Source organism: Lacerta agilis, chromosome Z, assembly GCF_009819535.1.
Source record: "Lacerta agilis isolate rLacAgi1 chromosome Z, rLacAgi1.pri, whole genome shotgun sequence".
NCBI classification, from domain to species: domain Eukaryota; kingdom Metazoa; phylum Chordata; class Lepidosauria; order Squamata; family Lacertidae; genus Lacerta; species Lacerta agilis.
Window position 1 is genome coordinate 14,301,027 of NC_046331.1, and position 22,770 is coordinate 14,323,796.

At 46.1% G+C, this 22,770-nt stretch overlaps 2 protein-coding genes across 3 annotated transcripts in view; both read right to left on the minus strand.

Annotated features, from left to right (window-relative positions):
• The window catches only part of NCS1 (neuronal calcium sensor 1), a 61,483-nt gene extending 55,867 nt beyond the window's left edge, over positions 1–5,616 (minus strand). The window contains exon 1 of the mRNA XM_033137335.1: positions 5,550–5,616. The gene's annotated coding sequence lies outside the window, so the exon portion shown is untranslated. The remainder of the gene's footprint in view (positions 1–5,549) is intronic.
• Positions 5,617–13,879: 8,263 nt separating this feature from the next.
• The window catches only part of GPR107 (G protein-coupled receptor 107), a 47,828-nt gene continuing 38,937 nt past the window's right edge, over positions 13,880–22,770 (minus strand). Inside the window, exons 16-18 of one of the 2 annotated variants that reach the window (XM_033137038.1) lie at positions 21,073–21,156; positions 18,949–19,073; positions 13,880–16,063 (exon numbers count right to left, since the gene is read on the minus strand). In XM_033137038.1, coding sequence (XP_032992929.1) covers positions 15,964–16,063; positions 18,949–19,073; positions 21,073–21,156 — 309 coding nt within the window. In that variant the 3' untranslated portion in view covers positions 13,880–15,963. Of the gene's footprint in view, positions 16,064–18,948; positions 19,074–21,072; positions 21,157–22,770 lie in introns of those variants that run through there. The other variant, XM_033137039.1, reaches the window with a different exon arrangement.

Genomic DNA, 22,770 nt, shown 5'->3' on the forward strand with positions numbered 1-22,770 from the left:
CTAAGATATTAATTTTACAGAAGTGTTGTAGGTGAGGGATAGAGTATCTGCTTTGCCTAAGGCAAAAGCTGATCGAAGTTTGCTGGGCCACAGATGGCCACCAGTGAGCAACCAAGGTTGGGAACAGACTGAGGCATTTTTTTGCCAATGGCCCCAACACGGTGTCCTCCAGGCTCCAACCCTGGAACCTCAGGCCTGAAGGCGGACACTTCTCCTCCCTCCCTCCTCTTACACTCTGGGCACTGCCAAACTGGTTATGTGTGGTGGGAGTCACCTAATTCTTCAAGCTCAGGTGGTGGTGACCGTGAGGGTCTCTGGCCCCAAGCTCCCAGTCCTTAGGGCTGCCAATATATATGTGCCTGAAAACACAAGGGCAATGTGGGGAAAGATTACTACTAGCCACTATGGCTATGCTCTGCCTTCACAGTCAGAGGCATTAATACTTCTGGATACTTATTGCTGGAAACCACAGGAGGGGAGAGAACTCTTGTGCTTGAATCCTGCTTATGAGCTTCCCATTGGGGCATCTGGTTGGCCACTGTGAGAAGAGGATGCTGGGCTGGATCAAGCAGGGCTTTTATCTTACCGTATTTTATTTTTTGCATTCACACCCCATCTTCCTTCCAAGGAGTTTGATGTGGCATACATGGTTCTCCCCGCTCCCCATTTCATCCTCACAACAAACCTGTGAGGTAGGTCAGGTTGAGAGGTGATGACTGTGACCCAAGGTCACCCAATGAACTTCATGGCCAAGGGGGAGGATTTGAACCCTGGTCTCCCAGGTCATAGTCAGACACTCTAACCATTACACCACACTGGCACCCACCCCTGCAGACTTGGTTTAGGGTAAAAATAAAAATAAATAGAAGTGTAGGCACTCTTGGAGACCCATCCTATTCTGCTTTTGTCACATACAGAGGCAGAGGTGGCTGAGAATCAGGAATAAAACTTCTCACCCTCTGCACATTTGCAGAATCACGCCGTGTCGTTTTCTATGCAGGTCACAGAATTTTAGGTTTCCTCTGGTGCAATGTTTCATTTTGGTTTTGCCAGAACCAGGCAGGCAGAGACAAGGTCCTGACCTGACCTGCCTGCAGCCCACAGTGCATCAACTGACTTGATGCCAAAAGAGAGAGAAGATGCAAACTGATTTGGTTCTATTTTAAAACCTGCCCTGCCTCCAAGATCATGTGGCCAGAGCATGAAAGTCACCAGAAACAGCACAAGTCAAGGCTGATTTGCTCCCCCTTCCTAATTACAGGATTTGGTTCATTCCTAACGCCGGGAAGCAAAACTGGCAGCATCAGGCGTTTTTGAAGCCCAGATGCACAAGGGATGGACAGCACAACCTAAATAGTACAGAATTGCAAAGAGACCCAAAGCATCATCTAGTCCAACCCCTGGAATAACAGCATGAATGTGTCAATTATTATTATCACTATTGCCACAAATTAAATGCCTTGTGGTTGCCTTCATTAATATTATGCCTTAAGGTGGAAAAACTAACTCAGAATTGTCTACACTGACTGGCAGCAGCTTTCCAGGGTTTCAGGTAGGGGACATTCCCAGTCCTACCTGAAGATGCCAATAATTGAATGTGGGACAAGATTCTAGATCTCATGCTTCTGAATAAAGGGCTGATTTAAATAGGAGCATAGGAAGCTGCCTTATATGGAGTCAGACGCTTGGTTCATCTGTTTCAGTGCTATCCACACCTACTGCAGTGGTTCTCCAATGAAGCCTTTCTGCAGCCCTACTTGGAGATGCTGGGGATTGAACTCAGGACCTCCTGCATGCAAAGCAGATGCTCTACCACTGAGTGAAATGCCCTTGTCCAGAGATCCACCAGGTGCCAACTTTGCGTTCTCCCCAGCACCAAGTTAAAACCTAGTTATTTACTCTAGCTTCCAAAGTCATGGTTAATCTCACTGTTGTATTTTGAAATGACCATCGCTTGGCTTTTAAAACTACTCCTGCTTTTTATCTACTCCTGACACTGCAGATAGATCCATGTATTGTTTTAATTGTTAGGTGCCCCCCACTCTGAAACATTTGGAGAGGGGACGGGCTACAACAAGCATTTAAATAAATAAAGCATTGAAAATAAAATCTTGCAGATGCACCAGTTCAGATTCCAAGTCATTACACAAACTGCAGCCAGCTCTGGGATGAAGCCTCCGGTCTCAAATTTCTACGGCTCTTGTTACCTCTCTCTCCTTTCCCATGATAACTGCAATGTACCGGTAATCGGGAAGCGTGCCAGATATTTATTATTTTTTTCCTGAGTAGCAACACCACACAACCCCAAAAGCAACATAAAGATATTTGAAACCTGGCAGGGGCTGCACTGAGCTTCCTCTTCACATACACACAAACACTCATCCTGCTCATTAAGTGACTGTTGGCAACATACGGCCACACACCTTCTGTTCACCATATTGCAAGCTGCTAGCGCGAAAATGTGCATGTATAGATTTGTCACCTCTGGGGCACAGCAAGGCTAAGAAAGAAACAGAGAAGGAGAGAGAAAATTTTGATGCTTGAAAACAATAAAAGCCCCTCCAAAGCACCTACTTCAACAGTCCAAAGCTAAAGATGGAGAAACTGGAGGTGGGTCCAAGACTCCTGAGGAATGCAACACTGTTGTGCTGGGAAGCCTGGCATTCTTTCAAGTTCCTAGTCCTCATTGTGAAAGAAATTTATTTATTTAAGCCATAATGCTCATTGGCTGACCTTGGGCCAGTTACTGAGTTGATCAGACAGCTGATGGTCTCTTCCAACTTACATCTTCCACTAAGTCAAACCTAGGAGTTAAACAGCTCTTGTTTCTCCCTTAAGATGCAGTGGCAAAGCTTCATGCTCCAGCACCGGGGGAGGGGGGGTGGAGAGCAGGCAGGGGCGGAGCTGGCACGCATCCTGGGGGCCCCAGCGCGGGCCGTGGCAGCAGCCGCAATGGCACCCCACCAGGATCGCGTTGCCTGGGGTGGTACACTCCCCCCCCCCCGCACTCCTCTTCCTCCACCAGTGTTGAGATGTTACATTTAAAACTTTTGGCAAGAAATGAAGATGACAGTTTTAATCCAGGCACCTATTAATTCTAGAATGGCATTCTCCATTACAGGTGGGATTATCATCCCCCGCCAGAACAGATAAGGGGCTCTGTGCTGGTCATTGACCATAAAAATAAAGATTTGATTTAATAAGGTCATAAGCACTGAATGTTCAACAGAACGGAATTCAAGCGGGAGCTCCATAGATACTGAACACACGGCTCCTGGTGGAAACAAGCTGTGCATCTGAGCCACGGGGGACCTTCAGCAGTGACTCCCCCACTGACTGGGCACAGGTATAAGGGATCAGGCAGTCCTTAATGTATCCCAGACCCAAGTAGTTAAGGTTATTGTAAATTAAGGTTTCATATATCTCTTAGATTTTAGGAAGGGAATGATATACACCAGGATATTATAGTGAACCAGTGTGGTCTTGTGGTTGGTGTCTCAGACTACTAGAACCTTGGAGTCTAGGGTCCAAATATTCACTTGACTATGAAGTTCACTGAGTGAAACTGGGCCAGTTGCCAACTCAGCCTAGCCTACCACACAAGGTTAATATGGAGATCAGGAGGGCCATGTACACCACTTTGAGCTCTGTTGTAAATACAATTAATTAATACAAGAACATGGCCGAGTAATGCATGGGCATTCAGAAAAAAGCTTCTGAGCACTGGAGCTATGCTCTTATGTGCAGAACATCCCACTGGTAGACCATGCACCTGCCACGGGCATCAGAGCTGTGCCACCTCCCACTCTGGCAACCGTGGCCACCAAGTGTCTCTCTTCCAAAGGCACATGAAATGTGGATCCGGCTTGCAACCCCCTCTAGTCAGTGATGCTTAAGAAGGCATTTTAGGTCAAAAGGCGGCGCTTCGGATGCACAATTTGGTCATTACCTCTAAATTACAGCTGCAGGAAGCAGAATGCACTCAAGACAGTCTCTTAAAAGGATGGCTTTGGAAAATGGCATTGTTTGTGCATTTCAAAGTAGCTTATATAATAAGATTATAAGGGCTATTCCGTTCCCTGCACTCTCAGCATATGTCCCTAATTAACTAGCAACTCCAATAGGGCTGAGGGGTCCCTGCCTCCCCCCACAAAAACAAAACAAAACTGTGGAGAGCTGCAGCTGCCAACCAGTGTGTAAAATGCTGAGCTAGGTGGACCAGTGACCTTACTCAGGATAATGCAGGACCCATAGCTCAGTGGTGGAACATCTGCTTTGAATGTCCCAGCTATTAAAGAAGCAGCTTCCTATGGAACCCAGCTCTTTACTAAGAACTATGAGGACTAGAATCTTACTTTGCTTTTACGTGAAAGACCATAGCTCAGTGGTCAAGCAACTGCATGCATAAGGTCCCAGGTTCAATCACTGGCATCTCCAGTTAGGGCTAGGAAAAGACAACACACTCTGGCTGAAACCCTGGAGAGCTGCTCCTCTAGGAGCTTATATTCAGGGAAGGGCTGCAGCTCAAGAAGAAAGCATCTGCTATGCATGTGGAAGATCCCAGGTCCAACCCCCAGGTAAAGGTAAAGGGACCCTTGACCATTAGGTCGAGTTGCAAATGACTCTGGGGTTGCGGCGCTCATCTCATTTTATTGGCCAAGGGAGCCGGAGTACAGCTTCTAGGTCATGTGGCATGACTAAGCTGCTTCTGGCGAAACCAGAGCAGCACACGGAAACACCGTTTACCTTCCCGCTGGAGCGGTACCTATTTATCTACTTGCACTTGGACGTGCTTTTGAACTGCTAGGTGGGCAGGAGCTGGGACTGAGCAAAGGGAGCTCACCCCGTCACCAGGATTCGAACCGCCAACCTTCTGATCGGCATTCGGCAAGCCCTAGGCTCAGTGGTTTAAACCACAGCGCCACCAAGGCTAGGAAAAGATCCCCCCTGCCTGAAACCCTGGTGAGCCCCTGAAGCCGGCCAGTGCAGACAGTACTGAGCTAGATAGACTCCAGGTAAGACAATGCAACCAACTGAGATTCCCAGCCTTAGTCATGTGGCTAACATGACTAAGCTGCTTCTGGCGAAACCAGAGCAGCACACGGAAGAAACGCCGTTTGCCTTCCCCCGCCGGAGCGGTACCTATTTATCTACTCGCACTTTGACATGCTTTTGAACTGCTAGGTGGGCAGGAGCTGGGACCAAGCAAAGGGAGCTCACCCTGTCACCAGGATTCGAACCGCCAACCTTCTGATCGGCATTCCGCAAGCCCTAGGTTCAGTGGTTTAAACCACAGCGCCACCAGGGCTAGGAAAAGATGCCTCTGCCTGAAACCCTGGTGAGCCCCTGAGGCCGGCCAGTGCAGACAGTACTGAGCTAGATAGATTCCGGGTAAGACAATGCAACCAACTGAAATCCCCAGCCTTTGATGGAGGAAAGCTTTGGCAAATGGGCTCCAATTCAAGAATGCGGGCTGGGAAGGGGGGGGGGTGCAGGCGCAGAAGGAGGCGCCACGTGGATCCCGCTCGAAGCCCGCTTAGGCTACTCACCGCTGCGGAAGATCTCGGCTGCAACTGCCGGGAAACCTCGGCGTGGCTGGAGGAGGAGGAGGCCGCGCAGCGGAGGGAGGGAGCACGCGCTGCGGCTCCGAATTGGCTCCGCTCCCGAAAGGCGACGCGCGCGCCAATCCGGAATTGGCCCACTCCGCTTTCTAGGATCTGGGGTAGCGTGGGAGGCTTTCTCGCGAGTCAGGGGTGAAGCCGCTTCGGTAGTAAGAGCTGGACTGGGCTTAACTCCCCATTACCACCACGCCACTCTGCAAGCGCGCTTCGCTGAGGATCGCGGCTTCCCCCGACTGGCCCCTTAATTCGGGAGGAATTGAGTAGGCAAAGAGACAGGGCTTTGTGGAATGATCAGCAGTAAGGTCCGCGGCAGTCAAACGGACTTACCTGCGAGTAAGGGCGCATCGGGTCGATCCTCCAGTCTTAGTCAATGCGGATTTGATTTAGCAGTGCAGCCTTTAACACAGCTTATTCCGCAGTAGGTTTGCAATGTTAAGTTACCTGATTTGGTCTCCCTTTTTCTCTTTGATTGAAGAAGAACAGGGTGTATTTTAATGTCATAATCATCACAAAGGTGTCTGTGGAGTGGAGGGGATATATTGATTGAAAACGTCTAGCAAACCGGATCGGTCGTTAGGTTCCTACTGAGAGTATTCCACAAGCCAACATGACAGTGGTGCGGGATTGAGGATTGGAGTGATCATTCTGTGATAGGATCGCAGTGGACAAAGATGTATTGTTACTTTTGAATAGATGTTTATTAGATATAAAATAAAATACCTGAGTGGTTCAGATTTCTCACCTTCCTCATCCCAAGGAGATGGCAGGACCCTAAGAAGAGGGGCAGAATTTTGCAGTGGTTAGAGCAGTGTTTTTCAACCACTGTTCCGTGGCACACTAGTGTGCCGCGAGATGTTGCCTGGTGTGCCGTGGGAAAAATTTGTTTATTTGATTCCTATTCAAGAGAATTACTTTATATATAGTCAATATAGGCACAGAGTTAATTTTTTTAACATTTTCTAATGGTGGTGTGCCTCGTGATTTTTTTCATGAAACAAGTGTGCCTTTGCCCAAAAAAGGTTGAAAAACACTGGGTTAGAGCATGGGCCTAGGACCTGGGAGACCTTGGGGACAGTTACTTTCTCTTGGCATATACTACCTTGCAGGGTTATTGTGATGATGAAATGGGGAGGAAGGGGAATCACAGACACCACCTTGATGTCCTTGGAGGAAAGGTGGGATATGACTGCAATAAGTAAATAATAAATACGAGCCATGCAGCTGGATCAGGCCAAAGGGGGACCATCTAGTCTAGCAACCTATTCCCATAGATGCTCCAAAGGGAACCCCCATAAACAACGCAGCTGATTTGTATACTGCCTTTCTGTCAAAAACAATGCTCAAGGTGACTCATGGGGGAAAAGAATAACATGAAGTTGCAAAATGTAGCAACATTTTTAAAACGATGCCTTTATCATTCATAATAAGGCCTGACAAATAAAATAAATAAAATAAGAAGACAGATAGACAGCCCAATGAGGACTGAGTGTACTAAGTACTCATTGATTATGAAGCACTTGTGGATGGGAGAATGGAGAACTGACAGAATAGCATATATTGGAAGAGGGCATAGTTGGTTGGCTGGCACCCCCTGAACAGGAACACCTACACTGCAACATTTTGTGGCAGGTCCCAACCATATCTTTGGGGGGGGGCAGCTGATTAGTCAGGGCAGTGTTGTTGAGTGGGAGCAGCTAAACGATGGGCTGGGCATATAGATATTCCTGCTTTGCAAGGGACTCGATGGCCCTTTGAGATCCTTCCAACTCTAGAATTCTATGAATCTATGATCTCAAGGATCCACTTGAAAACCATGCCAGCTGGGCCTTCAGGGCAATATGCAAAGGCTGTTTTTGCTGCCCCCTGCTTTTGTTTTGTTTTGTTTTTGTTTTCAGAAGTGGTTTCTTTGCCCGTTCAAAGCTCCCCCCCCCCCCGGTCTCCAAGCTGCAGGCACGCCATTGATCCACTCCTTGGCTGGCAAGGCACAACCTCACAGGAGGGCTATTTTAAGATTGCCACAGATGATTCAGTTCCAGACCACGGCAGCTAGAGACACCTTCGGCAGCCCTTCCTGGCCTCCGGGAAGAAGCTAAGGACAACACTGGCAGAGTTCGCCTCTTTTGCAATGTTATTGTACCTCCAGGCATCTCAAAGACCTGCTGCTGCCTTAAGAGAAACTGTACTCTTTATATTGTCACCCCTTTTGCTGGGAACTGTCTCCCAGAACACTGGTGTGGCACAAACCCTTTCCCTCCATATCCCCCTTGCCCTGGATTTTAAATTAAGACCATAAGAAGAGCCTCCTGGGTCAGGCCAGTGGCCTACCTGTTCTCACAGTGGCTGACCAGATGCCCCAATGAGAAACCCACAAGCAGGACCCGAGCACGAGAGCACTCTCCCTTTCTGTGGCTTCCAGCAACTGGTATCTGTGACTAGCAGCCACTGATAGCCCTCTCCTCTTCTGTGAATTTGTCTAATCCTCTTTTAAAGACATCCAAGTTGGTGGCCGTAATTGGCGCTTGCAGGAACAAGTTTCCTAGTTTACCCATGTGCTGCATAGGATTATAGAGCTGGAAGGTATCACAAGGGTTATTTTGTCCAACCCCCAGCAATGCAGAAATCTTTTGCTCAAGGTGGGGCTCGAACTCACAACCCTGAGATTCATTCTCATGGACTCTACTGACTGAGCTATCCCAGGCTCATCAAAATAGGTAACGCCCAAGCAGGGACTTGGAAGAAATACTTTATTTTGTCTGTCCTAAGTCTTCAAACATTCAGCTTCTTTGGACGCCCCCAAATCAAGTACAGTATATAAGGAAGAAAAACTTTTCTCTATCCACTTCCTGCATACATGCATCATTTCAATCATGCCTCTTTGTCTAAACTAAGAAAGCCCCAAATGCTGCAACATTTCCTCTTTGGGTCACTCCATCCCCTTGACCATGTTTGTATTGAAGATTTTCTTGTTTACAAAAGTACATACAGCATCTCTGCTTTCAGTTCATAGTCTTTTCTACAGATCAAGTTATATTTGACGTGAGGCTTTAATGTATACAGTATCAGGTTGGGAGAGAAGAGAGGTGTGGAGAGAGAGTGGGGGTGGGGAGAGAAGGGGGGGTAGAATCATAGAACTGTAGAGTTGGAAGGGACCCAAGGGTCATCTAGTCCAACCCCATTAATGCAGGAATCTCAACTAAAGCATCCATGACAGATGGCCATCCAACCTCTGTTTAAAAAGCTCCAAGGAAGGAGAGCCCACCACCTCTTGTGGGTGTCTGAATAGCTCTTACTGCCAGAAAGTTTTTCCGAATTAGTCAGAATCTCCTCCCTGCAACTTGAAGACATTGGTTCAAGTCCTACCCTCCAGAGCAGAAGAAAACAAGCATGTTCCCTCCTCCATGTGACAGCCCTTAAGATATTTAGAGATGGCTATCATATCTCCTCTGTCTCCTCTTTTCCAGGCTAAACATACCCAGCTCCTTCAAGCGCTCCTCATGAGGCTGAGTTTCCAGACCCTTGATCATATTGGTTGTCCTCCTTGCACACCTTACAGCTTGAAAGCATCCCAGAATTGGACACAGTATTCCAAGTGTGGTCTGACTGAGGCAGAATAAAGTTATACTATTACTTCCTTTGATCTGGACACTATACTGCTGTTGATGAAGCCTAGAATAGCATTAGTTGTTTTTTTGTGTTGTTTTTTTTGCTGTTACATCACACTGTTGACGCAAGTTAAGCTTGTGGTCCACCAAGATCCCTAGATCCTTTTCACATGCACTGCTAGTAAGCCAGGTGTCCCCCATCCTATATTTGTGCATCTGGACTGTTCTTCCTGTCTAAGTGCAAAACTTTACATTTGTCCCAATTGAAATTCATTTTGTTAGCTTGCACCCAGTTCTCCAAACTGTTACAGTCATTTTGAATTCTGATTCTGTCTTCCACGGCATTAGCTACCCCTCCCAGTTTGGTGTCATCTGCAAATTTGATGACCATCCCCTCAATTCCTTCATTCAAGTCATTTATAAAGATGTTGAACAACAATGGGCCCAGGACAGAACCCTGCGGCAGTGTGAGGCACCCCACTTGTCACTTTTTTGCAAGATGACGAGGAACCATTAATGAGCAGTCTTTGGGTTTGGTCAGTCAACCAGCTACAAATCTACCAAATGGTTACCTTGTTCAACCCACATTTTATCAGCTTCCTTGCGAGAACATTCATTATTATTTTACATAGTGCATGTGTAATGTTTCTGTGTCAGTCATGTGGGCAGGTTCTATTTTTTGTTGCTTTTTTTAGCCTTTTCAAAGCTAGTCAAAGCTTGATTGTTAAGCTAATGAAGGTGAATACCTGGCCCTGTCCTCCGCTGTAAGGTTTCTGCTCACGTTAATGACACTATCTAAAGAGTAATATTTGACAGGAGCAATTATACTAATCTCAGATCCAAAGGACTGAGGCCTCATACTGCTGTCATGCGACTCCAGAGTAAAATACAGGCATTTCCCTCCCTGATCAATTCTAACTTCTGGGAACGTCTAATGTCCTTCATTGTAGCTCAGTAATCAAGGCTCTTATGAAACTGACCACCTGCCAATACCCTGACTTGTAATCTGAAGGATTTTACAGCCAGCTGTGTCATGTGTCATCTCATGACACAATGTGCCATCGCATTGTTGCGATGACTCGTGACTCCAGGCGGGTTAGAAAAAGCTTGTGGTGAGACAAGCAGCAAAAGTAATGGAGAATGCAGGCCTCCTCCAAGTCTTACATTGGGTCTATCTATCTCAGGATTGTCTATCTACCGGGGTTGAGAAACGTAAGAAGAGCCTGCAGGGTAAAGGCCAGTGGCCCTCCTACTCCAGCATCCTACTCTGTGTGGCCAATCAGATGCTTGTGGGAAACCCACAAGCAGGATTCTAGTGCAAGTACACCCTCCTCTCCTGTGATTTCCAACAACTAGTATTCAGAAGCATTGCTGCCTCCAGCTGCGGAGGCAGTACAAAGCCATAACGGCTAGTAGCCATCTACAGCCTTTTCCTTTTAAAGCCATCCAAGTCGGTGGCCATAACTGCCTCCTGTGGGAGCAGAGGAGCCAACTCCTAGGAACCGACGTGCCTTCGCTCCCCCAATAAAATATGTGTGTCTTTGCACTGTGTTGTGTGATTATGTTGGGTAGGGCTTCCGTGGGTCCCCCAATATTTTATTGGCACCCCTGCATGGGAGTGAGTTCCATAGTTTAACTACAGGCTGTATAAATAAGCACTTCCTTTTATGTGCCCAGTTTTCTAACCTGTGGCCTTCTAGCCATTATCTGAACCCCCAAGATCCAAGAAAATCAGGTGTCACACCTTGTCACTCAAGCAGCTGAAGTCCTACTTTGTTTTTTCCTGTTCAAGAGGATCCAGTGGCCAGCCTGGGTGAGCAAGGTCATCCCACCAGGATGTGAGAAGTCTGTTCTGTGATTTAATGAGGTGGAGCATAATGTATGGCTGCCTTGAGCTCCTTGAAGGGAACGCCTCTCCTTAGATCAGAGGCGGCTCTCTCTCTATTGTAGAACTCCAGTTCCCATCAGCCCACCAGGCCTGATCCAGCAGGCACTTCTTACAATCTTATTTCCAAATGCAGAAATTCACCAAACAGGGCAGAAGGGAAGGTAAGAGACAGAAGGGAAGGTGGGGGAGGTTCTTAACGCTACCACTGAAAAGCATTGATTAAAAACTCTGCTGCCCTAGTTCGAAATATCTGACAGGCAGGAATACAGAGGAAGACGCTTATCAGCCTGAAGGAAGGGAGGTGTGTCAAACATCTTGAAATGAGGGCATTTGAGGGTAGAGGAAGACATCACACCAAAGGATAATTGACACACAGATGTCACAGAATGGTGAGCAACCCAGAACGGACTTGGTAGGATATTCACACAAGCATAATTAAAAGGATAATAGAATCATGGAATTGTAGAGTTGGAAGGGAACCCCAAGGGTCAACTTGTCCAACGGAGGGTGAGGCTATCAACAGCTACTAGGCATGATCAAAAGATGCAAAGACCCTTCCTTCTACTAAATCAGTCCATTGGGATCCACCCAGCTCACAGTAGCCAATCAGATGCCCCACTTGCAGGACCTGGGTGAAACAGCAACTCTCCCCATTTGAGAGACATATTGCCTCTGACAGTAGAGACAGAACGTAACAGCCCTGCTGGCCCATCTAGTCTGGAATCCTGTTCTCACAGTGGCCACCCAGATGCCCACAGGAAGCCCACAAGCAGGATTCAACCACAAGAGGATGCTTCCCTCCTGTGGTTTCCAGCAAATTGTATTCAAAAGCAGACCAGAGCCATTGTGGCAAGGGCCATTAATATTCGTCTCCTCCATGCATTTGTCCAATCCTCTTTTAAAGCCATCCAAATTGGTGGTGACCTCCAGGGGGGACAAGTTCCATTGTTTAACTATGCACTGAGTGAAGGAGGACTTTCTTTTATTTGTCCTCATCCCTGTGATGCTTTAGTGCAACCAAGAGGGAGTAAGAAAAAAAATCCGAGTCCAGAATCCGGTTTCTCACTGGTTGGACAGATGCTTGTGGAAGCCCACCAGCAGCACCTAAAAGGAAACTCCCCTTCCTCCTTTAACCACTCCCTGTACTGGCTATAAGATACAGCAAGATGAACCATGTCTCTCACAGCAGTTCAACCCAGCCCAGGAGGAAGTTAATTTTTAAATAAAGCAGCCCAGGAGAACGTTTCCTAGTCATCAAGTCTTTTATTTTGTACATCTTTTCCATATCAGAAAAACCACATTACATAGAGAGAGAAAAGGTCCCCTGATTGGTATTGCCCCCTGCTCCCCTTTACAGAAATACTGCCATTTCATATATCTATTTTGATAAAAGGTTAAAAAACAACAGCTTTAAAACATGGAGAGATCCATGAAGGAATACACAGATGTTTGAAGCACCCAATAAAATAAACCACACACCTTTCTTTCTTTCTTTGAAATAATGATCTATTATTGTAACTTCTAAAAGTTCCAGCGGTGAAGGAACCTGTGACCTTCCAGAAGTTATCTGACTCCAACTCCCATCAGCCAGCAAGGCCAATTGTCCAGGATGATGGGAGTTGTAGTCCAAAAACATCCTGAGGCCTGCAGGTGTAGCCCATGTTACAAATAAATAAATAAATCAGGAATCATGCGGACCTATTTTCTGAGATTAACCAAGTCACTTTGCTAAGCTACCCAAGTGGTCCTCCACCTACACAGGTCTTCAGGTGTTTTAAAAAAGAAAGCAGGACTATCCCCTGGGTTGATGTAGATGGTGCAAGCTCCTTTTTCAATGTGAGATGCCAAAATCTCCACTGGGAGTGGGGACACATCTGGTATGAGTGCTTACTGCAATAAAACATAGGTTCCAGCACAGTCACATAATGGGTTCTAGAGCAATTGCACAATGGGTTCCAGAGAGAGAAAGGAGGAACTGGGAGCAAGAGAAGCTGTTCCTTCTTCCTGCCCACTTTAAAAAGGGATACTTTTTATTTTTAAAAAAGTGGCACAGTCCTGGTTTTTTAAGCAGTGGGCTCATCATTTGAAGGGAACACACTGGGTGGAGAAAACTCTCTCTTGGCTGCTTGTCCAAAAGATTTGGCTGTCAAGGAGAGGAGTGGGTGAAGCACATGGAGAGGAAAGCTGAGCTCATTTTAGGATGAAGATGAAACATCAGTTCTGAAAGGGGAAAAAACTCATCCACTTCCCCCCATCCTGCAAAACAACGTGCCCATTTTTTTATTTTTTAAAAACATCAATAGTATGATTCAGAGCCGACAACATTTAAAAGCATCAGGTTTCGACGACGAGTGTAACAGTGACTGATTGAGCCCCCCGTACTTGTACATGCCAGCTCCTATTCTGCTGCAGTCCAAGAAACACTTCCCACCCTCAGCCCAATGGAAAGCTCTTGTTCTTGCAACCTCTCCTCCGTTTACAGGCCAGCTGGACCCAAAGCCTTATAAAGCTGCAACCCAGAACATCCAACTAAGTAATTGTGTTAGCAGAATGATTTCTACTTGTATAGTAGGACTTTCCCCTGCCTCCTCCTGTAAAAGCTGTGCACTGTCCCCAGATTGGCCCCAGAGGATCAGGGGAATCTCTGTAACAGATTTAGGGGTGTATACTGTAGGGGTGTGTGTTCCAATGAACAAGGAAAAATCCTTGCCTGGTGGAACATTTGCATTAGTGCTATGTTGCAATCTACTGAGAGGCACGTTTTTTTTGGGGGGGGGGTGCTTTTTGTCCAGTTCCTTCGTTCTGCAGGAAGGATGGGTAGGCGGAGGACAAGGAAAGGAGTGGGATATGTGGAGATTGTAATGTCAAAATATGACCTCTTCCTCAACTTCAACCCAAACTACTGACGTTGCCATTTGTCCGTCAACAAAACTTTTAATGGGCTGACTGAAGCTGGGAGATTCTGGCTGGCCGAAGCAAGGTTGATGGCTGCTGAATGAACCCTTATAGGCAAGCCATACCACCAAATATCTGAGGGGCGGAGTTCAACACTAATGGCATCTTGAGACTGATAGGGCTGTTCTTGTGGGAAGAAGATACCTTGCCGCTCTTTGAGATAGCTTTGTGTCCTTCATGCAAACTTTGGGAGAGAGCACACCTGTGGATGAGCACAGAAAACATGTATTGATGCTTCTGGACCTACCAGCTGCTGTTTGAAGAGACCTCACTCACAGTGAACAAGAAGAAAGGCTCATAGGACTGCATGGCTCCTGATTCCACAGCAGGTCACTCGTTGACCCTGCTCTTCCAGAAGCCAGCACATCTAAATGGTAGGATCCAGCTTTTCTTTGTAACCCTTCGTACAAACTTATCTTCCTGACTGGAGACCCTAGGGGTCCCTCCAGCTGCCAGGTGAACAAACTCTTTCTCTGCTCACCTGCTATTTCACTTGCTTTTGCCAGCTGACATTTGCACTGCCCAAGGGCAATGCAATTCCCACGCATTATCCCCAAGCTAGCCAGGTGTGGAAGGGGGCTTTGGGAGAGGAGGCAGAAGGGGTATTTAGATCACAATGCATAAACAAAAAAAGAAAAAAGAAATAGCTGATGTTCTCTTCACAGAGAGAAAACAGAATTTCCGTGGTGGGGTCAGAGATGTGCTTGGGCTGTTTTCTCAATACAAAGAGAGATTTCTTGCACTGCCTGCGGATCACCCCATTTCACATATGAAAGCAAGCAGCAGTATTCCCAAGAATTTGGAGAGCTCGGCTTCACCAATTCTCTAGCCAAGAAACCCTCTAGGAGCAGCTGTTCATGGATCACTCCTTATATGTGGTAATTTATTTGGGGTGGGGATTTGAAGCCTGACCTCACCACTTTTCAGCCAAGGGGGAGAAGAAATAATAATAATAATAATAATAATAATAATAATAATAATAATAATAATTCAGTGAATATCCTCCCCACTCCATTGCACACATTCGGAACCCCTTGAGGGAAATGCATAGAGTCAAAACGGGACCCAGCTTTTTGGTCCACATCATTAAAGAGGGTTGTAAGGAAGCCTTGGTCTCAGAAAAGAAAGAAAACATTTCTATTCCTATATGGAGGCAGAATTCCTCTTTGCTCCCCATTCAAATGAAAAAGGGGGAGAGAAAAAGATGCCTAAACTCAGCATAACATTTACAAGTAAACCCCAAAAGATCTCCCCTGCGCCACACCCAACACCTTTCAAACCTTTTTGTCAAATCTCCCCAGCACACACAAAAGGTTACACATTGCAAGGGGGGGTGCATGTCAGAAGACATCATATAAAATATAGATATACATATATACTTTTACATATACAACTTTCACCAGGTTTTTTCACATTTGGAAGTTGTGTCCCAAGGAGCCAAATAGAACCAATGGTTCTATTTTCTTTCTCACAGAGTCAAGATTCCGAAAGAAAGCAGGAGGAGTATTAAAAAACTTTAGCAAAAATGTTAAAAGGTTAAAAAAATTAAAACAAAAACAAATCTGCCATCACCATAAAACAGGAGAGCTTCTTTGCAAGGCTCTAGAAGAGCCACAAATCCTCAGGACAAATGAATACGCAGGATTGTGATTCTCTCTCAATTTTGCACAGGATTTTGCCCCCACCCACCCCCGGCTACCATTTCCCACTGCCCTATGTTCTCCAGTTCCCATATCAGGAAGCTCAAGTCGCTCCCCTTCTGTTGAGGGAAGCAGAAAATCAATAAATTAAAGTTTATCTGAAAGTGCTGCCTTGTCCTAATTTGGGGAGGGGTGGGGTGGGGGGTACAGAAGGGAGAAAAGAAGAAGTGGGGGTGGTGGTGAAAGTATTGACTCCGTCATGCAGCACTCTCCCTCTCGCCTTGGGGCTCCGACGACGAGCCATTGACCACCTTCTTGACTTTTTTCATACCTTCCATGACCCCCGAAGTTGTCACCCTGCAGGGAGGAGGACAGCAGAGAAAAAAATCACTCAGAGATAAGGCAACACTTCAGTGCTGTTCTTGCTCCATCTAGGGCTGCATGGCAGGAAGGTTCTCTCTCCCCACCCCCAAACCCCATTCCAGGGTGCAAGAGAGATAATTTAGTTAAAAAAGAAAAGAGTGCACATCAAAAAGATGTGGCAATCTGTGAGTTGCCGACAAAAGACCCGCGGGCGCATGTGCCACAAGCTAAAGCTTTCCCCGCACCCCATTCCCCACCCCTCTCTCCCAGCTGGGATTAGACTCAAAGGAGCTGCTTTACTTATTTAAAAGTATCCCCCCCCCAAAAAAAAACCTCAAACCAGCGTACAGTGTAAGAAACAAACAATGTATCATTAAAACAAATATTATTATTACAGTAAGCCTGCAATTTATGTGCTTTTAAGTCTATGCATTCAGCTTTATGCGCTTGGTAAATTAAATATGTAGATATATTAGAAAGGGGGCAGGCATTCAGCAAAAAAGAACTGGGCAATCTCACCTGCCATTGAACCCAATCTGTTTTGACAATACATAATTTTGGCTTTAGCAGCCATCTCTGAAACGTAACACCCACATAGGTTGCGGGCTTACTACACTATTTTTATTATTAATCATTGGCCCTTCACTCTAAGGTCCCACTCTAACCACTAAACCACACTGACTCTCATTTGTATGTTCTTGGTTCTCTGCACAAAATCACACACACCGCAGTTAGCATCTGCAAGAACCAACCCACCGGTACTTGTGGATTAGTCTGCTACTCCACAAGACAACTTCTGTGGTTTCTGTTGCAACGGGCTAAACACGGTGACACCTCTGGGAGTTGCAATCCCAAAGAACTCATCATCATCATCCATTATCATTTTCATCAGGCAGGAGTAGCCTTGGATTTGTTTTGAAAGCCACTCCTGTCAATACTGATGAACATGTCAATGATCTTTAGTGCAATGACCAGGGAGGGCTGCATCGGAGAATGTAGGCCCTTGCTTCCACCACCTTCACAAGCAACAAATGCCCAGGCTTTAACACTCTATTTGCAGCTGGCTCAGCAGCCTTGGAAGAAAATTCTAACAGGTCAGCAGTCCTGGGAGTTTAGATTTAAAGCTTTTGCAAGACATCTGCGCTGTTCAGATGTCTAGAAGAATCACTCTCGTCAGGGGACATAAAGCCAGCAAACAGACCTTTGATCCTGCTGACAGGGACACAGAGCAGAGCTCAAGAGCATTTCACACAGGACAAGCATCCCAAGATCCTTTTGGGGGGTAAAGGTGTAAGACTTTAGCCCCTGGACAAGAGTCAGTGGAAGGCTGAAACTGGCGGATGGAACACCACCTTCCACCTTTTTCAACCCAAGAGCCACATTTGCTTCAAGGCAACATTCAGAGGGCCACATGCCAGTGGGGGTCAAGGCCAGAGGCAAAGGCAAGCAGAGCAAAGAATGCAAATTTTGTTTCCACACTGTAGGCTAGTCCCTTTGAAATGCTAAAGAGAGTCATTGAGATACCAGGTGATTTGACAGGTGGGTGGCTCCACCCATCCATCAAATCCAGCCCCCACCACCACCACCACCCGCAGGCCTGCAGATTTATTTATTTCAGATATCTCACATGATTTATGTAACCACCTGATTGTAATAAAGCACTGAAGTGGTTTATGATAGATAGCAATGAAACAATAAGCAAACAAAAACATCTATTTAAAACATTTTTTAAAAATGAATACCAACGCAAAGCTATAAAGCAGAGTAAAACACATGTCAACGTTCTGCATGTCAGGATAGACTTGCTTTTAGAGATGCAAAAAAGAAACAAGTGAAGGCACCTGCTGGGTGTCAATAGGCAGGGAGTTTCAAAGTGTGGGGTCTGCTACACTAAAAGATAGCTAGATAATGGATCTGGAACCATATATCTTGGGCAACATGAAGCAAGAACAAGAGCCACCCAAAACATCTAACGTGGGCATGGGAACCTGTGACCTAGGTCTTGTTCCAAGCTCCTATCATCCCTTGACATAGGCCCCACTGACTGGGGATGATAGGAGATGGAGATTTAACCACATCTGGAGCGCCACAAGTTCACCACTCCTGACCTAACAGTATAGAGCAAATCATGGGACTACCCACCTTGTTAGCAGCTTCTGATTCAACACACCTCTCACCCAATTCCCTACCTTGCTGCTCCATGTAGGGCAGGATGACTCCACAGGAGCTGGGCAGGAATCCCAGTACACAAAACAAGGTCACTTACGCTCTACAGATTGCCAAAAGTAGATTGTAGCAATGCTTCACACATTGCTGCTGCAAATCCTTTTTCCCAGATGGACCAACATTCAAAATCACCTGGGTTCAAATGAGGGATCATATAAAGTTTGTCCCAATGGAGTCAGCTAAGACTTGGATCATAATATGCCAATTGTAACTGCTCCCTATTTATTGGTCTTCCTTTCTAGTAGAAGTCCTACACTACAAAAGTACCCTTTGGGTTTCAAATTATATATTAATTGTTGAAGTGGTGGGGAGGGAGGGATCATAAGTGACATTAAGGGATGCCCCCTTTCCAGCCATTTCTGCCACTGCTCCAGAGAACATTTCATGTTGAAGGGTTTGAATTTTGGAAAGAGAGAGAGTTTGGACTGTATTAAACAGGAATGTTGAGATCGAATCAATGTCTAACATCAATTCTTCCAGACACAACCAACATCAACTAGAGTCACATATCTGTTGTAATCAGAATGCACCAAAATCAAGAGACAAATTGCAGAATCCCAATTTATCTGTTCCCCCCCCCCTTAAAAAAAACCCTGTATATAGCAATGCTTAAAATCTTAATACAAATTATTACAAGGAAACAGGCCCCTTACACAGCTTCCATATCCAAGACATCATCATCGTCCTGAGAGAGCTGCAAGTAGGGGTTGTCAGAGGCAGGCCGGAACTTGTACCCGGTGAGGACGAAGAACACCAAGGTGGCCATTTCATCCAGCAGCTGCAACAAATAAGAGAGGGGCACTTGGAAAAGATTGCTAGACAACAGGACTCCCACCCAAATGGGGCTCTTAGTTCAGCCACTGCTGAAGCTACGATCACCTGTGCTTACATGTGAAGCAACTTTATTCCAAGTGAAACCACTGTTCCGTCTAGCCTAGCACAGGTCTGAAAACCTGGTTAGTTTCAGTGGGTCTGTCCTGAATAGAACATGTCCTTGGGGATCCTGCCATCTTCCATTCCGTGGGCATGACCAAGCCAGGATACACATCACTGAGACGGGGTGTGTGCATGCTGGGAATGTGGGCTTGGGAGAGCACATCTTTGTTTGAGACTGTCCTGCCATGTGATGCCCAAAATCTTCCTGATGCAGCATTTGTGCAAGGCAATGGGGCATCGAGGCATTGCTCCTGGCGGTTGTAAGCTTACCAAAACTCACTTCCATAAAGCTCTTTATAGGGTAAGGTGTCCAAGAATAAGCCATCATACTCGATAGTGCCACACATGTTCTTGTAGAAGGACACAATCATCTTGTGGAGCTAAGGTGGGCATTCTATCTACTGGAAAAGTATGAAGAGTCCTTTTTGGCTGATGAGGTCAAAGGCCTTCATTAGCTCTATGAAAGCGATGTGCAACAGGCATCTCTGCTCTTTTCTCCTGCAGCTGACACAGTGAGAAAATCATGTCAGCTGCTGACCTCTGAGCTCTAAAGCTGCATAATGACCAGGAACAGACCCTGTCAGTGAGTGACTGTAATCTGTTGAGAACTACATGGGCAAAGGCTTTTCCCACAGGACAAAGCAAGGAGCTCCCACAGTAGCTGTTGCAGTAACAGCAGTCACTTTAGTTTTTGTAAAGGGTCAGAATGCTGGAGTTGCGTATGACTTGTGGCACAGATCCTTGTCCCCAGCATTGGAAGAAGAGGCTGTGGAGGTGTGTCATGAGGGAGGAATTGAGGCTGGCTTTCAGCACTTCTGTTGGGAATCCTTCCTGTCCTGGGGCATTACAACATGCCTGAGAGATGGTTTCTTCAGCTCAACAAAGGAGGGAGAGACGTCCAGCTCTTCCAAGACAGGCAGGGTCTGGATGCCGTCGATTGCTGTGTGAGCGGCCACATTTTCTTGCAAGTACAATTCTAGATAGTGCTCTGCCCATCGCTTCATCTGCTTGCTGTGGTCTGTGATGATCTCTCCTGGCAAGGTTTTCAAAGGCACAGTTTTTCCTGACGGTTCAAAGGCTTTCCATCATGCCTTCGTACATTTTGCGAGTGTTGCCAGCGTCAGCAGTGAATTGGATGCTCTGACACAGCTTTATCAGACACTGTCCATTAAAAATTTATGCTCCGATCGTAATGTGATTTGTATATCTACTATATGTTTCGGAAAGTTGCCTGCCTGTTTACTATGCATTTGGACACCTCTTAAGATACTGTAAGCAGTATTTTACATGATGGTTCCAAGACCAACGAGCAGGTTTTCATCTATGTCCTGATAAAATTAGACACCATTTTTAATCGAGATGGTGGACCAAACCAATTTCAAAGCTGCAACAATTCTCTTTTTTGTTTCTTATACTTTCCAAGTATGAGGCTGTTACCCTTAAGTATTTTTTTTATTATCTCTATTGGTTTATGGGTAGTGTAGTTTTCATTTATTTATTTTCCAATTTAGGGCTTGCTTTTCTTGCTGATGTTCCAACCCCCTTCCCCCTTAATCTCTCCCTGACCCTTTCTGTGTTGTCGATTAATGTCTGGAGGGCATTTCTTGAATGTGTGTGTTCTGAGATCAATAAAGCAATTACTTTTCAGTCCTAGCGTATAATAACCTGCAGGAAGAAAAAAAAACTGGGGAAGGGGGGAGGAATCAACATTTCGGGAAGGGGGGGAGCATCAGGCTTGAAATATTGGCCACCAGTGCCAAAGCTTAAGGATAGGTTTCCATGATAGACTTATGTTATGTTACAGCTTTGAAAGAAGCATGCGGGGGGGGGGGGTTGGGTACCTGGTACAGCCACTTCCACTGGAATGGAACGGCGATCTTGATGAGAATAGCAATGATCCGCGTGAAGTAAATGTAACACACGATCTGTGAGCAGAGGGAGAGGATCAGAGTTAGCAGTCAGAACGACGGAGACGCAGCCCTTGAGAAACTCTCGCCCCACCAATAAATCAAAATCTCGCCAGGGATTTGGGGCAGAGCCGCAGCGTACATAGAAAGCACACCGAACACACATTTAAAGGACATGAAAATCAGTGTGGTGCAATGATCGGAGTCTTGGACTAGGACCTGGGAGACCAGGAATCAAATCCTCACTCAGATGCATGAAGCGCACTGCGTATGAACTTGCTTCCCAGCCTATAACCTACTTCACAGGGCTGTTGTGGGGATAAAATGAGGAGGGGGAGAACCACATATGCTACCTTGAGCTCCTTCGACATAAGGGTGGGATATAAATGCAATATACAAATAAACAAATGGCTTTCCCCCAAAGAATATTGGGAACAGTAGTTTCCCCATCACATAGCTCAAATTCAGAATTCCCTTAACAAACTACAGCTCCCAGGATTCTTTAAGGGGAAGCCATGTGATTTCAGTGTGCAATGGATGGGCTGTAAGTATGCATCTGCTGTAAGTCGGCTGGGAATGCCTCTCACAAAGGTGGAATTGGAGGAATGGCAGCGCTTGATTTCCATCTGATCATTCAAGTCACAGCGAATCATCCTGTTACTAATATTGATGGATCCCATTTGCGTTTTAATGGGCTAGTGCCTTCTAGGGAAGATAATTACCTCAAGCAGTGACTGCCCAACAAGCATATTCTTCTTCTTCTCCTGCCAGAGAGGCAAGGCATTTGGCAACAATTATAACTGAAACCACTTCACTTCAGAAAACTCAATGTGGCTTATGGTGTGTGGAGGGGCAGGGGTGGCGGCATCCAAGCAGACTTCACATCCAGGCACTTACCAGGGTAGGACCAATCTAATAGTCCATTCTTCAGGTCGCTCAGGGCAGTCTGTCCTTCATAGGTAGCTCAGTAGCAGAGCACACAACGGAAGTTTGGGTGCCACTGAGCTTGCTGAGAGGGTTTTGCACAGGGTTAAAACAGGGCAATGGTCTCCCAGATTCCCAGACTGTCCCTGTACTTTTGACCTATGGTGCTAACCTCCCTATCTCTTTAATGTTAGATTGATACATCCTAGGCTGCATCCTGTTTGCAATTTCCTCCTTCTACTTCTCTCTCTCTCTCTCTCTCTCTCTCTCTCAAGATGTTGTCTTTGATCTATTCTGTGAGAACAAAGGATGAAGCATGGCTGTCTTTGTCTTCTCTAGATTAGTGAGTTAGCTTAGAACTTGAAACCATTTCCAACCAAGTGACATGCTTCCTATAATAAACAACTTTGCTGTCTTCTTACTGTACAAGCATCTCAGTGTGTGTGACTGCAGCAACTGAAGTCTACCCTCTGGCAAGAGACACAAGCCATGCTCTGCACACTGGAAATTCTAACAGCACATGATTTGCACACAGAAGGTCCCAGGTCCAATCCACATGGGCATTTCCAGGTAGGAGTGGGAGAGGTTCCCTGCCTGAGACCCTGGAGATCTGCTGCCTATCAGCACAGACAATATGGAACCGGGGCTCTTTACAAAGCAGTTCCCCTTGGTCCCTTGCGGATGTTCACAGAATCATAGAACTGTAGA